Source organism: Rattus norvegicus, chromosome 18 (genome assembly GCF_036323735.1).
Source record: "Rattus norvegicus strain BN/NHsdMcwi chromosome 18, GRCr8, whole genome shotgun sequence".
NCBI classification, from domain to species: Eukaryota; Metazoa; Chordata; class Mammalia; order Rodentia; family Muridae; genus Rattus; species Rattus norvegicus.
In genome coordinates, this window is record NC_086036.1 from 28,558,680 (window position 1) to 28,571,754 (window position 13,075).

At 48.5% G+C, this 13,075-nt stretch overlaps 1 protein-coding gene across 3 annotated transcripts; it reads right to left on the reverse strand.

Annotated features, from left to right (window-relative positions):
- Window positions 1-1,335: 1,335 nt before the first annotated feature.
- On the reverse strand, window positions 1,336-11,023 carry E230025N22Rikl (Riken cDNA E230025N22 gene like). Of its 3 annotated transcripts, XM_063277517.1 has the most exons (15): window positions 10,866-11,023; window positions 10,300-10,385; window positions 10,171-10,218; window positions 9,913-10,032; window positions 9,284-9,361; window positions 8,341-8,423; window positions 7,812-7,898; window positions 6,903-7,036; window positions 4,907-5,115; window positions 4,764-4,835; window positions 4,216-4,273; window positions 3,459-3,526; window positions 2,911-3,072; window positions 1,727-1,885; window positions 1,336-1,648 (listed from the first exon to the last, which is right to left on the reverse strand). In XM_063277517.1, the coding sequence occupies exons 1-15, from the start codon at window positions 11,002-11,004 to the stop codon at window positions 1,451-1,453; spliced, it is 1,701 nt and encodes a 566-aa protein (XP_063133587.1). In that variant the 5' UTR covers window positions 11,005-11,023; the 3' UTR covers window positions 1,336-1,450. The 3 variants fall into 3 exon arrangements, with proteins under 3 accessions (XP_063133587.1, NP_001389467.1, XP_063133588.1); NM_001402538.1 differs by lacking the exon at window positions 10,866-11,023 and having other exon boundaries at window positions 1,337-1,648; window positions 10,300-10,561; XM_063277518.1 differs by lacking the exons at window positions 1,336-1,648; window positions 1,727-1,885; window positions 2,911-3,072; ... (1 more) ...; window positions 4,216-4,273; window positions 4,764-4,835 and adding an exon at window positions 7,628-7,726 and having other exon boundaries at window positions 4,965-7,036.
- Between the last annotated feature and the right edge of the window lie 2,052 nt (window positions 11,024-13,075).

Sequence of the window (13,075 nt, forward strand, 5' to 3'; positions counted from 1 at the left end):
ACATGATTTTACTGAGTTTTCTAGGTAATTTTGGAGTAACATCCAGAGTGGGAAAAAATGATTCTGCCAGCTGTCGCCCGCCAGTAGTGGTGTTCCTTTGGGGAGCTCTGTGGATCTCAGACTTTTTGACCAGTTATGGTGGGCCACACCTGTGACCCCAGGTTTGTGAGGTAGACCAGGAAAACCTCAACTTTCAGGTCAGGCTGGCTGTCTCAGAAAAACAAAGCATTGAGAGGGTGTGATGAAGCAAACTTGTAACTCTGCTTGGGAGATAGAGGCAGAAAGACCAAGAGTGCAAGTGGGGCTGGCTTAGTGGTTAAGATTATATGCTGCTCTTACAAAGGACTCAAGTTCAATTCCCAGGCGCCCATAATTCCATAGGGCTTGGCACCTCAGGCCTCCATGGCAGTCACATACCCACCCACCAACTATAAAGATAGTTTCTTTTAAAATGAAAGGCCAGTCTAGGCTACATTTTGAGTTATTCTCAAAGGATAAAAAATAAAGGGCTGAGATTATAGTTGAGGAGCCAAGCATGTGCCTACATGTTCAAGGCCCTGTGTTTGAGCCCCAGCACTGAAAAAATTTTTTTTCTTTTAATCACCTTAAGCTCTGAGGAATTCAGAAATTCTTGGGACTAGAAAATAGCCCAGCAGAACGAATTAGGCTAGAAAACACTTAAGTCCACAAATGTGTTTTGGTGCAGAGTTTCACATCATAGTCCAGGCTAGCCTGGAATGAATTCTATAGCCCAGGCTATCCTCAATTTAGAAGCAATCCTCCTGCCTCAGCCTCTGGAGTACAGAGTTTATGGGCATGAGATGGCATACCCAGCCACTGCTTTGACTCTTAATCCCTCTGGTTCTGACACCTGTAATCATCTGTCCTTTGAATTCCTGGTCAGAGGAAGGTCAGATCCTGCTCTTATGGTAGAACACTGGGTAGGCTTTTCAAAGTGAGCTGGTTGTCCTGATGCCAGCATACAGTCCCTGCACTCTGAAGTTAGTTGCAGGAAAGCCAGTAAGTAAAGGTCAACCTTAGTTATATAGCAAGTTCCAGTTAGCCTGGGCTATATGCGACCGTGTCTCAAAAGAGAAAAGGTTGCAGGGTTAGGGCTGTAGTTTAAAGGTAGAGAAGATACTTGGCATCCAGAGGCCTTGGGTTCTATCCCCAGCACAGGAGGAAGAGAATGTTCCCTCTGCTACTTAGCTGACTGTCCTTAGGCAATTACTATAACGGGTTTTTTCTGAATGAGGGTCAACTACAGGAAGCAGCGGGGAAAAAGAACTACTAGGTATTGGGCACTTAGCAGAGATTGGTAGAAGGAGACATGGCTGGTGGTGGTAGATTTCTGTAATGAGAGCCATCTTGGTTGGTATGCCCCACCTCCCTCTCCCTTCTGAACCTTCATGAATGCGGACAAAGGAAAGTAGCCTCAGAGTGTTCTGGATCAGGTTTCCCCAGGCAGGATTTCAGCACAGCTGGCCCTGTCTGCACCCTGCTCAGGCTGCTGGTTCTGGGCCTGGAGTTCCTGGTTCTTCAAGGCCAGATCAATGGTATCTTGAAGGATGTCAGCCAGCAGACTGCGGTGGCGATGTTCTGTGGCCATAGCCTTCTCTTCCCACATCCCCTGCCATGCTTGGAATACCTGTGTGCAGATTCAGAGGCGCCTGTTGGTCCAGCAACCTTGGCACCAACTTAAGGCCTGCCCTTGGTCTCCACTGACCTGCAGCAAGTGGCATGTCCGAGCGCGGGCAGCCTGTACATACAGGTCGTATAGGACCGCCAGATCTTGCTCTGCCATGTCCCGTTCCGCCTGCAGGGCCTCCACCTGAAGTTTCAGCACTGCCTGCTCCTTCCATTGACCGCCTCTCTCCACGCAAGCCTGCAAAGATAAGTTGTACCTTTTGGTGAGTGCCACCTCTGTGCAAGTCTTTATGCTAAATATTTCACGTATCGGATCTCATTTTATCCCTAACAGCCTTAAGACTAAAGTTTCCCTTTTGCAGATTTGCAAACAGTACATCAAGGAAGTAATCTAATTGACCAAATTCCCATGGCTACCGCTGGACAGAGCTGAAATGACACATGCTTTCTGGAGTTCCCCGTCCTCACTAGAGTGAAATCCAGACCCAGAGACATAACATGCTGTCTCTGTAACCTTCTCTCTTGCTAGGCTCTAACCAGACAGAACAATCCATGGTCTCAATTTTACTGCCGTTCCCTCTGTTCTGCTTATGTTCGACCTTGCCTGAGAGCACGTCCCCACTCACCGCATACAAAAGTTTGTTAGTTTTTTGAAATTTTAGTGTGTGTGTATGTGTGCATGCATGGGCGTGTGTTTGTTTGCAGGATGAGGATGGGAATAAGACAGTGTCTTCTTTATATGCTAGGCTGACCTTGAACTCTACTGCCTATGCCTCCTGTGTGCTGAGAGGCCTGTACCACAGGCCACGTTTTATTTCTTTTTTTTTTTTTTTCTTTTTTTTTTTTTTTTTCAGAGCTGGGGACCGAACCCAGGGCCTTGCGCTTGCTAGGCAAGCGCTCTACCACTGAGCTAAATTCCCAACCCCCACGTTTTATTTCTTAAACAACTATTTACTGAGCACCCTCGAGGAACTAACTGCATTGAATTCCTGAGCTGATTCTAGTTTAACTCTGAGTCTCTCCTTAGACCCAGTATCCTCTGACTACCCCATCCAGCCTGGGTAAAGTGAACCTCACTGTTCCTACCTGCCAGTGGCTGCCCATCATAGCAAACAGCACTGAGTATGGCCTCTTCTGTGTTCCACATGGCTGAGAGGGGTGTGGCACACACATGGACTGGCCGGTTATGATCCAGTCTAGTCCTTGCCACAGTGTCTGGTCTAGGAACAAGAAGCCTCAAGTTCCGTTCTTCTCGCTCCTTACCTCTTCTGCCACTGTGCCTTCGATCTGTTTACAGGCCGCTTCCTTCCGATGTTCCAAATGTTTTAGCTCTTCTTGGATCCAAACCTGGTGTTCTTCTCGAAGTCTCTGCCTCCGGGCCTGGGCCAGAGAGAACTGCAGGGCCACATCTGGGGCCTGATGGGCCTAAATGGCATCATTTGAGGCTTAGTTAGAATGCAGGGCATGCATACATCTGGAACAAACAACAACCTTTCCAACAGAACTTCAATGCTATGACAGATCCCAGAATCTAACTGGCCTGGGAGAGTCCATAGACTGAGATGAGACCCAGGAGGCTGCCAGTGGAGAGAGGAGGTACTCCCTCTGCTGATGGGTACTGTAGTAGTATAAAGATCCCACCACCACTATGATCCTCCCTATGAGATCCAGGAAACCTTGACCGCAGATACTCTATTTCTCCCTGATGTCAGCACAAAGCTTGAGGATCCCTTATTCCCTCAACTTTTCCAGTTGGTTTTTTTTTGGGGGGGGGGGCGTGGAGTAGGGGTGGGTATGTGAAGTGTTGTTACCCATTCCTCAGAGTGCCTGAGGGGATGCTTTTGGTGGAGCCCAGACCCTAGAAATCCTCTTCCAGCCTCTAGAGGAAAGTGTCATTAGTCATTTAAAAGCATGTACACACACACACACACACACACACACACACACACACACACACACACACCACAGAATGAATAACAATGCAAATAAAGCCCAGGGCAGTAAAACACTTGCCAAGGGGGAAAAAGGAGCTATCAGGCTTAATTCCCTAACTCAGGTCAGTAAAAGTAGGTTGTGAATATGCAATTACAGGGAAAAGAGGACAGGTATGGTGGAACATATCTACAACCCCAGCACTCAGGAGGTACAAGTAGTAAGGAAAGCAAAGAAAAGAAGAAAGAAAAGAAAAAAGGGGGCTAGGTTCAATCACCCTGTAGCAAATCCTAGAAGACAATGCCCCGTTTTGGACAAGAAAGGCTTTGTCTAAAGTACTGATTCTCAACCTGTGGGTTGTGACCCCTTACAAGTCAAAGGAAACTTTCTCGTAGGGGTTGACTAAGACCATGGAAAAAACCCAATGTTTCCATTATGATTCATAGCAGCAACAACATCACAGCTAGGACATAGCAACGAAAATAATTTTATGGTGGGGGTGGTGGTTTTATTAAAGGCCGCAGCATGGGGAAGGTTGAGAAGCACAGCACCCAAAGGGATTGAAGCATCCCATCCCAGGGCCTGCAATGATATGTGTGTGACTCTGGGCTGCTCGCACTTCTTCAGTTTGCTCACCTGACAAATGAGCGGAGTGTCTTCCCTGCTTACAGGAGCTCAGTGGCTCGCCTTCAACCTTCAAGAGACAGACCAAATGTCTCCTTAGACTTATAAAGCCTGTGTGCCCTGGCTGCCTCAGCTCCAGTTGTTCCTGACTCTGTCTGTCTCCGGTCTCCAGACAATTAAGTTGCTTGCAGCTCCCCAGAGACATCAAGCATCTGATGGTTTCAGTTTCTGCCTAGAATGTTCTTCACTGTCTTCATAAACTCCATCAGAACTCACTTCCTAGGAGATCTTACTCTCATCTTGGCAAGGCGCACTGATGTCTCAAGAGTCAGATATTGCCAAACTTTTCAGAGCATTAAGCACAGCAATGTAATTGTCTCTTCTCAGACTAAATTCTACCAGAGCAGGGAACTCCCGGGGCTAACGGGGCTCTGTATCCAACATGTGATGCATGGTCAATAAATATTTGGGGATCAATAAATAAGTGGGATGTTTTGTAAACAAAGAAGAAGGAGGTGGACATGTATGGAGGTTCCAAGAGTTTGGATGAGAAAATGTACCTGTGGTTCAGGGAGTCTTACAGACTTAGCCCCTTTGGGTGCATGGCTTCTTGGGTCCCAGGCTTTTACCACCTAGGAAGGAAGGACTCAAGTGGGTATGGGCCACCCCTGATAAAGGTGTCCCCACATCTCACCTTGCTTACCTGTAGTTCCCAGAGTGCCCTTCCTAGTCGGTTCAATCCACCATCTGTCAGGGTGTCTCCAAGAAGGCCTGAGCGCAGCATCTTCAGGGTGGCCCTGCGAGCCCTCATCTCCTCTATTGCATTCCACAGGGTGGGCTTCACGTCATTCACCTGCACCCTCTTTCTTGAGGCCCCCAACAGAACATTCTGGAGCAAACTTGGGGAGCTACCTAGAAAGAAACACACACTAGACAACTCTTTCCTGAACCGCTGAGCACACTGGCTGTAGTACTCTAGATTTCTATCGTGGACTGTTTATCAAAATCAGCCTAACCCTTGCCAGGTCTAGTAGCCTTGTCACCTTAGCTACTCTGGTGGACAAGGCACAATAGCAAGTTCAAGGTTTAGTTTTGAAACGTAGTGAACCCATCTCAAAATAAAAAGTCAAAGAGGCTAGGGATGTAGTTCAGGAGTAGATTTGCCTGCTATGAGTAGTAGGTTCAATCCCCAGTCTAAAATCATCATCATACTATCATCACTGTTACCACCACCACCATCATCACCACCACCATCATCATCACCACCATCATCTTCTTGTCCTCTAATTACTCCTATTTGACTTTCACTGTGCTTGATGGCCTTGTGCTCAGGCTGCTCTCGGAGTTATTTTTTTATCCACATCAACTCTAAACTGTCTGCCTCTTAAAGCCTGCACCATTAGTCAGAACATAAAACTTACCTGCGGATAAGCACAAGTTTATCCTCCCTGCAGACATAGATCAGTTGTATATTCTGATTAAAATCTTGAGGGTCTGAGATGCTCCAACTTACTTTCTTCCATCAAGCTAAGGATAGGAGGAAGTCTGGGAACTGTTAGCCAAATGAATGTTTGTTGTTTGTGGAGACAGAGGGTCAGCTGTCTACCTCCAGCTTTAACTACTGTTCCCCTACACACACTTTCACTTGTTGTGAATCAACTCCAAGGCCTTACCGTGAAGCTATTTGATGATGGTGGTATTTTCCAGCGTCTTCTACACAGGACTATCTGGCTGTGTAACTCATTCTGGCCTGAGTCTGCAGTACTCCTACCCCAGTCTCCCAAGTGTTGGCATTACAGGTGTGTGTCACCGTGCTCAGCTTCGTTGCTGTCTAATCTATGTCCCCCACTGTATCCTCCTCCCAAATCTCTGGCATTACAGCTCAGAGGCCTCGTCCACCATGGGTATGTGAAAACAGGTTAGTGTCCTCTCTTCATCTACGAATTAGGCCGGCCTCTCTCTCATTTGTGAATCAGATCTATGTTCCGGGATGTGGCCGCCTACTCCTGCAATCCCAGCACTCAGGATGCTGAGGCAGGCAGATTTCCAGGAGTTCAAGGCCAGCCTGGGCTACAGCAAAACCCTGTTGAAGAGAACAGGTGTCAAAATGCTTGATAAAAATCCTGGATGTTGGGCTGGAGAGATGGCTCAGTAGTTAAGAGCACCGACTGCTCTTCCAGAGGTCCTGAGTTCAATTCCCAGCAACCACAGGGTGGCTCACAACCATCTGTAATGGAATCTGACGCCCTCTTCTGGTGTGTCTGAAGACAGCTACAGTGTTCTCATATCAATAAGATAAGTAATTTTTTTAAAAAAATCCTGAATGTGGTGGCAAACAACTATAACCCCCATACTCAGGAAGCTGACAGAAAGGTGATAAGTTCTAGCTAGCCTGGACTACATATATACTTCAAAAACAACCTGAGCTACATTGGGAAACTCTGTCCCAAAAGACAGGAGAGGAAGAAGTTGGTGAGTTATTGAAAATCTCTGAGGTTAAGGTTTTGAGGTTGGTTTCCCTATTAGCTTTGCCCTTGAGTCTTCTGGCCGTGTCGTGCTGATGATGATGGTTTCCTGAGTACTGCCCCACTCAGAACCTAAGATTCTCTGACTGGTCTACAATTGGGCGGGGACTGGTTGATTAAGAGCATGAAGCAAGCTGAAACTTTCCGAAGGACCCCACCTCCACTCTCGGCTACCTCGGGGGTCCAGACGAAGAAGTACTCCACTGTAGCTGTTTGCCTCCAGGAGCCAGGAGATGATCCAAGGCAGAGAGCCCTCCGCCTCCTCACCAGTAGGGTCACCACCCAGTACCTGCAGCAGGGGGCAGTCTCTGCCAGGGGGAGAGAAGAAAGGCAAGGAATGCCCCGTGGTAGATAGGGAGGAGTAACTCTGGCCAGAAGTACCCAACAAGATACATTTTTACAACTTTCTTTGTTCCACCGGAGGTTAACAGGAATTGCTGCATCCATGTCAAGAGGCTCATAACTGCCTAGAACTCCAATTCTAGCCAACCCAACATACTCTTCTGGTCTCCGTAGGCACTGGACATATGTGGTGCACATATAGACAAACAGTCATGTACGTATGGATAAAAATAAATGAATATTTTTAAAAGACTCTTACATGATAAAAGAAAGAAGCCTAGAATACCCTGATACTCAGGTTATGTTTGCCCCTTCATTTCTACTTTGTTTTCAGACACTTCTGCAATATTCCCATGATGCTTGCGCATCTTGCAAATTGGCCTGAAATGATAATTAGCTGTGTCTACTTGAGGTCTTCATTATTTTTGAACATTGAGGGGACGGGGTATAAAGATGGGCTGTCTACTTGGGGGTTTTCCAATCTCAGCTTTGGACATTCATATCCATGCTTTGGCCTCCACCTCACTTCCCAACGTAACAAGACCCCTGAGGCTTACGGGTCTCCAGGAAGCTGCATGATCCTCAAGGAACCTCGCCACAGTTGCTGGGTCTCAGGTCCAGGGAAGGACATGGTAAGGGTGAGCAGAGAGCAGGCCCTGCAGAGGACATGACCAGCTCAGGAATGAAACCTAGACTTGTGCGGGGCTGAGGGCAGGGGGATGACAGGTGTCTGGTCCTCACCTGCCTTCGCTCCCAGCAGCCTTTAGGTACAGCTCAGAGGCATCTCGGGCATCAGACACTTCCACTTCGCTGGCGTCCTTCACCACCCTGAAGTAAGGGGAAGCTGAATACTGCCTTTCAGACCAGAATGCCTCCTTGAATGTCTCTCACCTTCCTGACCTTGTTTTTACCTCCTGTGCTCTTCCCAGGAAGGGAAACAGGTTAGTCCAGACCATTTCAAAGATAGGAAAAACCGTTCACCGAGGTGTTTAGAACCACCCAGTGGGTTACTAGACTGATTCAGACTATAAAGGTGGGCATGCAAGTTGAAATATATTTGATATGAGGACAATAAGATGTAGTGGTGTGGGATGAAGGTAAGAAGGTGGAAAGAGAGGTCTGGGAGCCATCTAGACCCAAGTAAGCATGACCGCAAGCTCAGGGTTTCATTTTCCTGGGATGGCAGAGTAGAAACCTCCAATAGCTTAACTCAAAGATGTCACTGTGCTTTAAGGCAAGCACCCCTGTCCCATTGGGCCTCAACACTTACAAGCCCAGAGGGGCCACATCCAGTACTGGCAGGTCCTCCAGACATGGGGAAAGCAGGTCCCGAGCCTGTCCACTGCGGCTAATCTGGGATCACACAAAGACAACTGTCACAAGCAAAGCCTTTTCCCTCCTGTAGGTCCCACGGACTAAGTAAGATCAAGAATTTTGGCCATTAGAATGAATGGAAATCTGCCACTGGCAGGGATGGGGAGTAGGGGCATCTCAAGGACATGTCAGAGACCTGGGATAGGAGAGGCACCCAAGAATCAATGGGGGTGATTTCAGCTGTGCATCTCAGCATCGGGGATGTGGAACCTGAAGAGACCACCTCCTGTAGCCAGGCAGGAATCCCAGTAAAGTGATAGGGACACCAACCCACCCTAAAAACTCTCTGTCCAAAATGTATCCTGTCTATAAGAAATGCAGGGATGGGGGATGGAGCGGAGTTTGAGGGAATAGCCATGCAATAACTGGTCCAACTTGAGACCCATCATGGGCAAGCACCAATCCCTGACCCTATTCAAGAGACTCTGCTATATAGTCTAGCATGGCTATCCTCTAAGAGGCTCCACCCAGCAGCCGACTCAGATGGATGCAGAGATCCACAGTCAAACAGTGGGTGGAGCTTGGGGACTCTTACAGAAGAATTGTGGGAAGGATTGAGGGTCTGGAAGGAGATAGGAACTCCATAGGAAGACCAAAAAAGTTACCTAACCTGGACCCTTGGAGCTCTTGGAGACTGAACCACTAACCAAAGAGCACACACCCCTCTAACCCATGGGATATATATATATCCCATCCCTCTTCTCACTCTCCGCAAGCATCACAGGAGGGGGAGGGGTTCTGTGTGTCACTTAGCTCTGCCTTCCCACTTTTCTTTTGCCGGGGTGGGGGTGGGGTGGGCTGGGGTGGGGGTCCCACCCCCGCCTTGCTCCTGACCTCACCTGCACCAGACTGAGCGTGCAAAGCACAGGGTCAGAGCTGCAGAGAGGCAAAGCTTCCTCAAACAGCATCTGCAGGACCTAGTAGGGAGAGGAGCTCAGTGGGGATGAGGAAACATCCTTCTGACCCTTAGCACTTCCTGAGGATGAAATTTGTAACCTGTGAGCATGCTGGTTACATGGTAGACAGAACAGAAAGGGTTTGGGTCCCCAACCATAGACCTCATGCCCTGAAGGCAGACAAGCAAGCAGGCATCTTCTGTCGGCCTTACTGTTGCTGGGGAGTGGGTGTGGTAAGGTTCTGAGGTAGCCATTTTGACTTGGGGGTATTTTTAATGAAACCTTGGTAGTAAAGCTTTCAAGTGTAGTGTCTGTTGTGTTACAAGAAGTGTAGACGTTAGATATCCCTGGGATCTGATCTGTGATGCCGCTCCTCCCAGATTCATTCATCCATGAGCCATGGCTTTCCATCTTGTCTTCTTGGCTCCAAGTATCCTTGGTAAAACGTCCTTCAAGGACCAGTGTGCCATGCATGGCATCTAAGCTGTCCCTAGTCTGGCAGGGGTGAGCAGGCAAAGATTTCCTAAATAATACTTGAACATCAGGATACCTGTGTGCTGGTCGCTCCTTACCTGAGGCACAAACCTGGGCGCCTCTGTGTCCTGGCCCTGGAGCAGGAGAGCTATACTGTACCCTTGTCCCACAGAGGCCAGCATGGGTTGCACTTGTGTCAATAGCTCCTGTTCTGCTTCCTGTAGGAACACACAGGCACACCCCTCTGAATCAGGTGACAGCATGCCCTGAGCAAAACGACTGGACCACTCAGAATCCCAAGATGCAGAAGCCTGAGAGCTTCCATTCTCCTCCCATCCCTTTCTTAGAACCCCTACCTGAGCTGCGCCGGGGCCCAGCACTCTGTCAAAGGTGAAGCCGTGCTCCTGTGGACACAGCGGGATCAGTAGCTGTGTGCGTGCGCACATATTCATCTTCCCCTGCTCCCCTCATCCCACATCATCTACCTGAGGCTCCAGGGTGCCTGACTGAAGTAGGCGAAGGCTCTTGGGTCCCTCCAAAACAAATGTGGGGTCATGGGTCTCCTTGGGGCCTGAGAGAGGTGGGCTTCATGTCAGTTTTCATAACAGAAGATGAACTGGAAGGTCACGACCCTTGCCTTCACCCTCAGCCTCCACCCTCGCGGCTTAGCCCCACCTCTTTCAGAAGGCTCTCCAGCGCCCTCTTTAGGCCTTCTTTTTCCTTTTGAATATAATTTGGGGGATTAAATTTGGGACCTCTCAAGCACTAGGCAAGCATTCTACCTCTCAACTATCTCCCCAAATCAATCAATCTCTCTCTCAATCTCTCTCTCTCTCTCTCTCTCTCTCTCTCTCTCTCTCTCTCTCTCTCTCTCTCCCTCTCCCTCTCCCTCTCCCTCTCCCTCTCCCTCCCCCCCCCCCTCTCTCTCTCTCTCTCTCTCTCTCTCTCTCTCTCTCTCTCTCTCTCTCTCTCGTTTATGCAGAGCTGTGAATAAAACCTAGAGTTTTATGCATGCTACGCAAGCAACAACCGACCCCCTCAACACTCTTACCTGATCCCTGACCCGACACCACTTCTACCACCACAGTCAGTTTGGCAGGTGGGATGCAGGAGACAGAGTGAGCCCCCTGAGGGCACGGAGCTGCCTGGCCCACAGCAACCCCTGTGCTCACCACCTTTCCAGTCTCCATGGCTTCTGAGCTTCTCAAATTCCGCTTAATCATTCATGACTCTCACCTGTGGGCCCGGGGTGGGGTGGTCAGTGACCGTGTACAGGTTACATACCTCTCAGAGGAAGTGACACTCGCTTCTCTTTGGTGTGGTTATGCCTCGCCCTTTATGAAAAATTTGGGATGTGATGTAGTGGTGGAGAAAACAGTGTAATGAGCCCTCAGGTGACGATTTGGCAGTTACCAACTTCCGGCCATTAAACAGGCGTTGTTGTTGTTGTTGTTGTTGTTGTTGCTGCTGCTGTTGCTGTTTTGGGGGTTTTGTTTTGTTTGTCGGTTTGTTGTTGGTTTTTTGTTTGTTTTGTTTGTTTATTTGTTTTGTTTGTTTGTTTGTTTGTTTGTTTGGTCGTTGTTTTTCTGGGGTTTTTTTGAGACAGGGTTTTTCTGTGTGGCCCTAGCTGTCCTGAAACTCACTTTATACACCAGGCTGGCCTCAAACTCACGAGATTCACCTGCTTCTGCTTCCCAAATGCTGGATTAAAGGTGCTGGATTAAAGGCATGAGCCACTACTGCCCAGCTTTGAGATGATTCTTTAACACTCTATTTCATAACTATTTCAGTATGTATGTATATGTATATGTATATATATGTCTTACTTATTTCTTTTCTTTTTTCTTTCTTTTTTCTTCTCTCTCTCTCTCTCTCTCTCTCTCTCTCTCTCTCTCTCTCTCGGTGGGGTGGGGTGGGGTGGGGGTGAGGGTGGGACGAACAGGTCTTGTATAACCCAGGCTGGCCTCAAACTCACTATTTAGCTGAGGCTGGCCTTGAATTCCTGATCCTACTGCTTCTGCCTCCCAAGTGCTAGGCATGTGCCACTCTTCCAGGATACTGTACATATTTCTAAAAGATGACCCGTATTTTTTTATGCTAGCTCTTTGATATGATGTGTCTCACATGGCATACTTTATCCTCTGCTTATGTGTGTGGGAGTGGTGTGTGCAGACCAGGAGCTGATGGCAGCTGTCCCCTTCGACTGTTCCCTCATCCCTTTCTTTCCTTACTTCTGTATTAAGTGAATTACTTACTTTTCTGTCACCGTGATAAAATACCGTGACCAGAAGCAAATTAAGGAAGAAAGTTTAACTTGGTTTATGGTTGCAGAGGACTAGATTCCATAATGTTGGAGGTGGGTGGGGGTGCGGGTGGCTGTAGTGACTTGTGTTCTCATGCTAATTATGGTGCCCAAAAACCCTGTTTACTGTCTCCCGCACCTAGGACTAAAGGAAGCCTGGCCCCAGTTGGTTTTTTTTTTTTTTTTTTTTTGTTTTTGTTTTTTTTGTTTTTTTTTTTTTTTCCGGAGCTGGGGAACCGAACCCAGGGCCTTGCGCTTCCTAGGCAAGCGCTCTGCCACTGAGCTAAATCCCCAACCCCCCCCCCCCAGTTGGTTTTTGACTGGTCAAAAAAATTATCAGCGGCCAATGACTGAACAGGAAGACAGAAGAGGGACTTTTAAGACACCCAGGAAGGGACAGAGAGAGGAGGAAAAGAGGATTCCACCATGAGGAGGGTGTAGGAGACCTCACCAGAAAGGTGCAGGAGGGAGTGCCATGGGACTTGTAGATGTAGCCCTCAGGAGGGCTGCCCAGCAAGGTTCAGGGTAGCAAAGATAAAATACAGATTTTAGTAAGTAATAACTCAGGAATGTCGGAGGGGAGTGTGCATTAGCCATGTGACATTAGGGAGTGGCCCAGCCATTGACCTGTTTAGGGCATATTAAAAATAAGGCTGTGTGTCTTTCACTCAGGAATCCAGAGCATTGGGGTGGGTAGCAACCAGCGCAGCACGAACTGCTGGGAAGTTTTGAGCGGCTTTAATTTTTTACAGCATCAGGTGGGTGGAGGTGTGGGTGGGAGGAGGTGTGGGTAGCTGGGGGTGGAGGTGTGTGTGGGGGGGTGGGTGGGTGGAGGTATGGGTGGGTAGAGGTGTAGGTGAGTGGAGGTGTGAGTGGGTGTGAGTGGACGTGTGGGGGTGGGGGTTTGGGTGGGTGGGGGTGTGGGGGTTGGAGGTGTGGGGAGTAGAGGTTTCAGGGGT